The sequence below is a fragment of the Tachysurus vachellii genome, chromosome 10 (genome assembly GCF_030014155.1).
Source record: "Tachysurus vachellii isolate PV-2020 chromosome 10, HZAU_Pvac_v1, whole genome shotgun sequence".
NCBI lineage: Eukaryota > Metazoa > Chordata > Actinopteri > Siluriformes > Bagridae > Tachysurus > Tachysurus vachellii.
Genome location: NC_083469.1, coordinates 1,637,501 through 1,647,500, shown reverse-complemented (window position 1 = coordinate 1,647,500; position 10,000 = coordinate 1,637,501). Strand labels below are relative to the sequence as shown.

General features: G+C 41.9%; 1 protein-coding gene across 1 annotated transcript in view; it reads right to left on the bottom strand.

The window, feature by feature from the left end:
* grid1a (glutamate receptor, ionotropic, delta 1a) overlaps window positions 1-10,000 on the bottom strand; it is a 197,012-nt gene that overhangs the window by 34,422 nt on the left and 152,590 nt on the right. Inside the window, exon 5 of the mRNA XM_060879197.1 lies at window positions 1-99. This exon is cut by the window's left edge and continues 75 nt beyond it. Within this exon, the coding sequence (XP_060735180.1) occupies window positions 1-99 (99 nt within the window). The remainder of the gene's footprint in view (window positions 100-10,000) is intronic.

The window sequence follows — 10,000 nt, the reverse complement described above, 5'->3', positions numbered from 1 at the left end:
AGCGTTGTTGTTTCTCCACTCGGGAAAAATCTGCCTGATGACCGTCAGACGACCCAGAGATGTGTGGACGAGGTCCATGATGTCAGCATCGCTCACTTCCTGATCACACACACACACACACACACACACACACACACACACACACCATACTGTCATGAGAAGAATTAAAAACGCATAATAACATTGTAAGAACTAACTCACTGTGCTTTTACAATAAAATAATTAAGGACAGCATTGAGAAACACATCATGTTTAATGTCTGTGAAATTAGTTATCGCATATTTTACAGCAGCTATAAACAATCATTTATGAGAAAACACAAAAAAATGTTGTTAATAAAAAAGTTCCAGCTTTACTTTTCCAGCTTTACATCTGATTGTAATAAAAACTAAGGCTGATGATTTCCAACACGGCTGAGAGCGAATCAGAAGTCAGCAAGTTTATGAGCGGTGACAAAATGATAGAAGAAAAGATTCAAAATCGTTCGTCAGCCTGTGAGTCGCTCACACAAAACACTGAGAGCACAAAACTTCTGATTTCTCAAAGTTGACATGAATAATCGAGTCCTGGGACGGATTCAGGTTTCGTTCACACACACAGAGGAATTTCTGAAGCGTGGGTCAGTTGTGTAATTGTACACATCACTGGAGTCAGTAAGAGCCTCAGTCATACGGTGCTGATGAACTATCCTCACTCCTGTCACCTTTATCCTCCAAACCCAAACCTCACTCACTATCCTCACTCCTGTCACCTTTATCCTCCAAACACAAACCTCACTCACTATCCTCACTCCTGTCACCTTTATCCTCCAAACCCAAACCTCACTCACTATCCTCACTCCTGTCACCTTTATCCTCCAAACCCAAACCTCACTCACTATCCTCACTCCTGTCACCTTTATCCTCCAAACACAAACCTCACTCACTATCCTCACTCCTGTCACCTTTATCCTCCAAACCCAAACCTCACTCACTATCCTCACTCCTGTCACCTTTATCCTCCAAACCCAAACCTCACTCACTATCCTCACTCCTGTCACCTTTATCCTCCAAACCCAAACCTGAAACAGGAAACAATCTGTAATTTCACTCAGACTTCTACTAAAACTAACCGAGCCTGCCAGCTTCATGTGGAACGCAATTTCTAGAATGTTCTGTGCTTCTGGGAAAAACTTTCAAACACAACCAAAATTCACAAGCAACTTCTTACTAGTCTCTAGAAAGTCTAAATAATCATTGTTTCTAAATTGTCAATGAAGTGTCTCCCAAAGTATCCCTGAAGTGTCTCTGATGTCTTTCTAAAGTGTCCCTGAAGTGCCTGAAGTGTTTCTGAAGTGTTCATGAAGTGTCTCTGAAGTGTCCATGAAGTGTCTCTGAAGTGTCCATGTTGTGTCTCTGAAGCGTCCATGAAGTTTCTCTGGTGTCCATGTTGTGTCTCTGAAGCGTCCATGAAGTGTCTCTGAAGTGTCCATGTTGTGTTTCTGAAGCGTCCATCAAGTGTCTCTGAGGTGTCCATGATGTGTCTTTGAAGTGTTTCTAAAGTGTTCATGAAGTGTCTGAGCATCCATGAAGAGTCTCTGAAGTGTCCATGTTGTTTTTCTGAAGCGTCAATGAAGTGTCCCTGAAGTGTCCATGAAGGGTCTCTGAAGTGTCCATGTTGTGTCTCTGAAGCGTCCATGTTGTGTCTCTGAAGCGTCCAAGAAGTTTCTCTGAAGTGTCCATATTGTGTCTCTGAAGTATCCATGAAGTGTCTCTGAAGTGTCCATGATGTGTCTCTGAATTGTCCATGTTGTTTTTCTGAAGCGTCCATGAAGTGTCTCTGAAGTGTCCATGTAGTGTCTCTGAAGTGTCCATGTTGTGTCTCTGAAGCGTCCATGTTGTGTCTCTGAAGTGTCCAAGAAGTTTCTCTGAAGTGTCCATGAAGTGTCTCTGAAGTGTCCATGATGTGTCTCTGAAGTGTTCATGAAGTGTCTCTGAAGTGTTCATGAAGTGTCTCTGAAGCGTCCATGAAGTGTCTCTGAAGCGTCCATGAAGTGTCTCTGAAGTGTCCATGAAGTGTCTCTGAAGTGTCCATGAAGTGTCTCTGAAGTGTCCATGAAGTGTCTCTGAAGCGTCCATGAAGTGTCTCTGAAGCGTCCATGAAGTGTCTCTGAAGCGTCCATAAAGTGTCTCTGAAACAAATCCATTTCCAAAAACATCTCAGAGACACAAGTTGTCATTGTCTCTGAAGTAAAGGACACTGCAGAACCTCTCCTCATTCTTCTCAGATCTAAAAAGCATCATGACTCCAAACAAGCTGACAGCAACAAACTCCTTGATGGAATGCAGGAAAGTTGCTGACTCCAGAGCGGATTCAGTGCCAAAGCGTCCCTCAATCACACACCGGTCCAGTGAAGTGAACGGAAGGCTGAGACGCTGCGGCTTTGCTTTTGTGACATGTAACAATGCGGCAGACGGACAATCGAAGGCGTTGTGTTGCTCTTGCTTTGTCGCTTTAATTTGAAACAGCAGGGGATTGGATCTAAAGAGTAAAATGCTGACTGGAATGTGATTCACATTCAAAAGAGATTCACGCCACTGCACAGCGTTTCACACATCGTGTCTGTTGTAGAGATGCTCGCTGTCTCTAGGTGTGTTCCAGATCACAACCTTACACACTATCTACCTTTAAATACAGTGTTCATGTTTAAGTGCACTTCAAGTACCCCCACGATGCACTTATTCAGCCGTGCGGAATGATGGACACTGAATGCACTCGCCAGCTTTGCTTATGTAGTGGAAGAGGGGGCGGAGCTACCAGGCACTCACGCTGGATGAGAAAACATTTTCAAGATGGCCGACGACTCTGACCGCGGTGGACACGACGTCTTTCGGAAGTCTTTTAAATCGTTGTGAGAATTGTTTTTCAACATTTTAAAAATTCACCTTATTTGTACGCTAAAGCTAGCGGCGTCAATTTACATGTGTTTGACATCCTCGAACGCCATCGACCCTGAAATGACTGAAAAGTGTTAGTGTTCCGTTTGAGTGAATACTCACTCACTCATCTTCTACCACTTATCCGAACTACCTCGGGTCACGGGGAGCCTGTGCCTATCTCAGGCGTCATCGGGCATCAAGGCAGGATACACCCTGGACGGAGTGCCAACCCATCACAGGGCACACACACACTCTCATTCACTCACACACTACGGACAATTTTCCAGAGATGCCAATCAACCTACCATGCATGTCTTTGGACTGGGGGAGGAAACCGGAGTACCTGGAGGAAACCCCTGAGGCACGGGGAGAACATGCAAACTCCACACACACAAGGTGGAGGCGGGAATCGAACCCCCAACCGTGGAGGTGTGAGGCCAACGTGCTAACCACTAAGCCACCCGTTTGAGTGAATATGACCCTTCTACCATCAACACACTAGAAGTACACTCTAGTGTACATAGTAGCTAGTGCAAGCGCATAGTGTGTAGTATGTCATTTGGGACGCATATCCTGTGTGGCTCACTTTGCTAATCTGATGATTTTGCTAATCTGATGACACGGTCTAATGAGTAATCTAGCTTAGCTAGCTAGTTTTAGAAGGTATACTAGCTAGCATACAAATAGCTGCTAAAGCTAAAGAGCTAAAAGACCACATCCAAGAGACACTTGATCTACTGTATATAAGTGACACAAACACCTTGTCTCTAGCTGGTGTGTGATGGTGGATAAATTAGTTAGCGGCTGGAAGCAGACGATTAACAATGTGGAGTTAAAAAAAATCCATTTCCTTACTTTACAATCTCATGAGTTTAAAATGCAGAGGATCATTAGGAGCTTGAGCTATCTGTTTCTCCTGCAGCAAATGTGGTCATTTCTCCACTTTGAGCTGTGGAGAAGTGCGTATAAAGGCGTGTTCTGGCTGTGCAGAATCCCATCATCTCACACAGACATCAGAACATCCTCAGTCCAGCACAGTAGATCTAGCTTCACTCCAAATTATTATTAATCATTATTATTTATCACATTTTTCATGAAAAACCTTTAAACATAAATATTATGTCAAAAGAAATAATCAGTTATTGCATGAGCTCCCGCCTCCACCTTGTGTGTGTGGAGTTTGCATGTTCTCCCCGTGCCTCGGGGGTTTCCTCCGGGTACTCCGGTTTCCTCCCCCGGTCCAAAGACATGCATGGTAGGTTGATTGGCATCTCTGGAAAATTGTCCGTAGTGTGTAATTGTGTGAGTGAATGAGTGTGTGTGTGTGCCCTGTGATGGGTTGGCACTCCGTCCAGGGTGTATCCTGCCTTGATGCCTGATGACGCCTGAGATAGGCACAGGCTCCCCGTGACCCGAGATAGTTCAGATAAGCGGTAGAGAATGAGTGAGTGAGAGTGAGTGAGAGTGCATGAGCTCCATGTTCATTGCTCGTTAAACTAATCTATTGACGAGTCCGTGGCTGCGAGCTAACGTAAATACTGGAAATCGGACCGTATCCCTAGATTTGGAATGTGATAGGAATTTGGTGTGTGCTGAATGTCCATGTTGGAAGAGTGTGTTGGCAGGATGAAGCTGTACGGTGAGACAGGTGGAGGCTTTGAGCTGATCACTCTTGAATGGTTTCCATTGTGAGGATTACAGGCTGGCAGTGAGCTCTGAGCATTTTCATCAGCGTGAGTGCACCACATCCGCGACGGAGACGTACACCGAGTATTCATCATGCGACTGATGGAGCAGGCTGTAATGCTCATGTTCAGATCACTGATAACAGGGCAGCATGAAATGACAGCCAGCACCATCACTCCTTCTTTATCATTTATATTCATACTTATTTACTGGGACAATGCTTTCATTTTACAGAGATGAAGTGAGTGAGATACACTTACAGCCATAACAGTGGATCATTCTCAAGCTCTTTATGACAAATATGCCTTTAAATCAGTTCTCTGCCACACACACACACATACACACACACAGATACACACACATACACACACACAATTATATACACATCTGGATATTAAATAGGTTAGGAACAGACTTTTCTATTTACAAACTGTTACTATGCGTGTGTGTGTCTGATTCCTTTGGCTTTGTATACATGGATGAATTCATGAAGATAATGCACTCTCAGCATTACACACACACAAACACATACACACACGCACACGCACACACACACACACACGCGCACACACACGTGCAAAAACAATCATCATTATCAGCACTGAGGTGAAAGAGTATGAAGCAGTAGTGTTTCAGTAGTTTATGAGCACTGTGTCTGCAATGTGTTAGTAGTTTATGATAAGTGTGTCCACACTGTGTCAGTAGTATGTCAGAAGTGTGTCTGCAGTCTGTCAGTAGTTTATGAGACATGCATCAGCAATGTGTCTGTAGTTTCAGAGTAGTGTGTCTACAGTGCAGTAGTCGTTTAGGAGTAGTTTATCTGTAGCGTGTTAGTGTGTCAGTAGTTTATAGGAAGTGTATTTGCAGTGTGTCAGTAGTTTATGAATATTGTGTCTGAGGTGTGTCAGTAGTTTATGAGTGGCATGTCTACAGCTTGCCAACAGTTTATGAATACTGTGTCTGCAGCGTGTCAGTAGCGTATGAGTAGTGTGTCTGCAGTGTGTCAGTAGTTTATTAATAATGTGTCTGCAGTATGAGAAGTGTATCTGCAGTGTGTCAGTAGTTTATGAATAGTTTGTCTGAGGTGTGTCAGTAGTTTATGAGTGGTATGTCTGCAGTGTGTCAGTAGTTTATTGATAGTGTGTCTTCAGTATGAGTAGTGTATCTGCAGTGTGTCAGTAGTTTAGGAATAGTGTGTCTGCAGTATGAGTAGTGTATCAGCAGTGTGTCTGTAGTTTAGGAATAGTGTGTCTGCAGTATGAGTAGTGTATCAGCAGTGTGTCTGTAGTTTATGAATATTGTGTCTGCAGTATGAGTAGTGTATCTGCAGTGTGTCAGTAGTTTAGGAATAGTGTGTCTGCAGTATGAGTAGTGTATCTGCAGTGTGTCAGTAGTTTATGAATATTGTGTCTGCAGTATGAGTAGTGTATCTGCAGTGTGTCAGTAGTTTATTAATAGTGTGTCTGCAGTATGGGTAGTGTATCTGCAGAGTGTCCGTAGTTTATTAATATTGTGTCTGCAGTATGGGTAGTGTATCTGCAGTGTGTCAGTAGTTTATGAATAGTTTGTCTGAGGTGTGTCAGTAGTTTATGAGTAGTGTATCTGCAGTGTGTCAGTAGTTTAGGAAGCGTGTCAGTAGCGTATGAGTAGTGTGTCTGCAGTGTGTCAGTAGTTTATTAATAATGTGTCTGCAGTATGAGAAGTGTATCTGCAGTGTGTCAGTAGTTTATGAATAGTTTGTCTGAGGTGTGTCAGTAGTTTATGAGTGGTATGTCTGCAGTGTGTCAGTAGTTTATTGATAGTGTGTCTTCAGTATGAGTAGTGTATCTGCAGTGTGTCAGTAGTTTAGGAATAGTGTGTCTGCAGTATGAGTAGTGTATCTGCAGTGTGTCAGTAGTTTAGGAATAGTGTGTCTGCAGTATGAGTAGTGTATCTGCAGTGTGTCAGTAGTTTATGAATAGTTTGTCTGAGGTGTGTCAGTAGTTTATGAGTAGTGTATCTGCAGTGTGTCAGTAGTTTAGGAATAGTGTGTCTGAGGTGTGTCAGTAGTTTATGAGTGGTATGTCTGCAGTGTGTCAGTAGTTTATTGATAGTGTGTCTTCAGTATGAGTAGTGTATCTGCAGTGTGTCAGTAGTTTAGGAATAGTGTGTCTGCAGTATGAGTAGTGTATCAGCAGTGTGTCAGTAGTTTATTAATAATGTGTCTGCAGTATGAGAAGTGTATCTGCAGTGTGTCAGTAGTTTATGAATAGTTTGTCTGAGGTGTGTCAGTAGTTTATGAGTGGTATGTCTGCAGTGTGTCAGTAGTTTATTGATAGTGTGTCTTCAGTATGAGTAGTGTATCTGCAGTGTGTCAGTAGTTTAGGAATAGTGTGTCTGCAGTATGAGTAGTGTATCTGCAGTGTGTCAGTAGTTTAGGAATAGTGTGTCTGCAGTATGAGTAGTGTATCTGCAGTGTGTCAGTAGTTTATGAATATTGTGTCTGCAGTATGAGTAGTGTATCTGCAGTGTGTCAGTAGTTTATTAATAGTGTGTCTGCAGTATGAGTAGTGTATCTGCAGTGTGTCAGTAGTTTATTAATATTGTGTCTGCAGTATGGGTAGTGTATCTGCAGTGTGTCAGTAGTTTATGAATAGTTTGTCTGAGGTGTGTCAGTAGTTTATGAGTAGTGTATCTGCAGTGTGTCAGTAGTTTAGGAATAGTGTGTTTGAGGTGTGTCAGTAGTTTATGAGTGGTATGTCTGCAGTGTGTCAGTAGTTTATTGATAGTGTGTCTTCAGTATGAGTAGTGTATCTGCAGTGTGTCAGTAGTTTAGGAATAGTGTGTCTGCAGTATGAGTAGTGTATCAGCAGTGTGTCAGTAGTTTATTAATAATGTGTCTGCAGTATGAGAAGTGTATCTGCAGTGTGTCAGTAGTTTATGAATAGTTTGTCTGAGGTGTGTCAGTAGTTTATGAGTGGTATGTCTGCAGTGTGTCAGTAGTTTATTGATAGTGTGTCTTCAGTATGAGTAGTGTATCTGCAGTGTGTCAGTAGTTTAGGAATAGTGTGTCTGCAGTATGAGTAGTGTATCAGCAGTGTGTCTGTAGTTTAGGAATAGTGTGTCTGCAGTATGAGTAGTGTATCAGCAGTGTGTCTGTAGTTTAGGAATAGTGTGTCTGCAGTATGAGTAGTGTATCTGCAGTGTGTCAGTAGTTTAGGAATAGTGTGTCTGCAGTATGAGTAGTGTATCTGCAGTGTGTCAGTAGTTTATGAATATTGTGTCTGCAGTATGAGTAGTGTATCTGCAGTGTGTCAGTAGTTTATGAATATTGTGTCTGCAGTATGAGTAGTGTGTCTGCAGTGTGTCAGTAGTTTATGAATATTGTGTCTGCAGTATGAGTAGTGTATCTGCAGTGTGTCAGTAGTTTATTAATAGTGTGTCTGCAGTATGGGTAGTGTATCTGCAGAGTGTCCGTAGTTTAGGAATAGTGTGTCTGCAGTATGAGTAGTGTATCTGCAGTGTGTCAGTAGTTTATGAATATTGTGTCTGCAGTATGAGTAGTGTATCTGCAGTGTGTCAGTAGTTTATGAATATTGTGTCTGCAGTATGAGTAGTGTGTCTGCAGTGTGTCAGTAGTTTATTAATAGTGTGTCTGCAGTATGAGTAGTGTGTCTGCAGTGTGTCAGTAGTTTATTAATAGTGTGTCTGCAGTATGAGTAGTGTATCTGCAGTGTGTCAGTAGTTTATGAATATTGTGTCTGCAGTATGAGTAGTGTATCTGCAGTGTGTCAGTAGTTTATTAATAGTGTGTCTGCAGTATGAGTAGTGTATCTGCAGTGTGTCAGTAGTTTATTAATATTGTGTCTGCAGTATGGGTAGTGTATCTGCAGTGTGTCAGTAGTTTATGAATAGTTTGTCTGCAGTATGAGTAGTGTATCTTCAGTGTGTCAGTAGTTTATTAATATTGTGTCTGCAGTATGAGTAGTGTATCTGCAGTGTGTCAGTAGTTTATGAATATTGTGTCTTCAGTATGGGTAGTGTATCTGCAGTGTGTCAGTAGTTTATTAATAGTGTGTCTGCAGTATTAGTCTATCTGCAGTGTGTCAGTAGTTTATGAATATTGTGTCTGCAGTATGAGTAGTGTATCTGCAGTGTGTCAGTAGTTTATGAATATTGTGTCTTCAGTATGGGTAGTGTATCTGCAGTGTGTCAGTAGTTTATTAATAGTGTGTCTGCAGTATTAGTCTATCTGCAGTGTGTCAGTAGTTTATGAATATTGTGTCTGCAGTATGAGTAATGTATCTGCAGTGTGTCAGTAGTTAATTAATAGTGTGTCTGAGGTGTGTCAGTAGTTTATGAGTGGTATGTCCTCAATGTGTCAGTAGCTTTCGAGTAGTGGATTCTCAGTGTGTGAGTATTGTATCAACATCATGTCAGTAATCTTTTGTCAGTGTATCAGTGTTGTGTCAGCAATATGTCTTCAATTTGTCAGTAGTGTATCTGCACTGAGACAGCATGAGCCTGCAGTCTAACAGCAGAGCCTGTTATTCGTATGTCAGTACTTTCTAGTGGATTGACTTTGTATTAATTCTATACCAGCAGTGTATCAGTAGTGTTTTGTGTCAGAAGTCAGCTGTAGGACTGAACTTGAGAATAGCATTTAGTATGTTTATCTTTAGTTAAGCATTCACAGTGTGATGAAACAGCAGGGAAAAACTCAGACACTCGCACCAATTAACGTCACTGCTGAGAGAAAAAAAATCAAGAAAAACTTGCACTTAGAAGAAAGAAAGAGATGAAACCAGACACAATGATTACAAAGGAATGATAATTAGATGTAAATCATTTAAATCCTGCATTAGTAGAGTGTCCTGTAGCAACGCTCCGAGTCTTACAGGAACACAGGAAGGAGATGAACAAGCTCCTGGATGATGGAGTGTTTTGGCATAATGGCAAGTCATGTTCATGTTAATCATATTACAAATAAACAGTGATCAGAGAAATACTGCAACAGAAGTAAACATATTTCTAGTTAAAGAACAAAATGGACCATGAAATGACATTGCCTAATGAAATGTTATTAAAATGTTGGGCGCTGAAATAAAAATTATAGTCTGCACAGTGACCTGAATACAGGATGGCAATTTAGAGCAGCATGCAGATGGAGATGGTCAGTTCGTCAGTTAGAGAACCTGAAGGAGGGGAAGGAACATGGAGATAAATACAGCCACCGCCTCAGTGGGGTTAGTAAACTAAACTAAAGTTTCCTCTGCACTTAGATTAAGATTAGGTTAGAGTCGTTTTATTAAACCGAGCATCAGATTACCTGCTGCATTAAAGACGTTCACAACATCAAGGCAGGATACACCCTGGACGGAGTGCCAACCCATCACAGGGCACACACACACACTCTC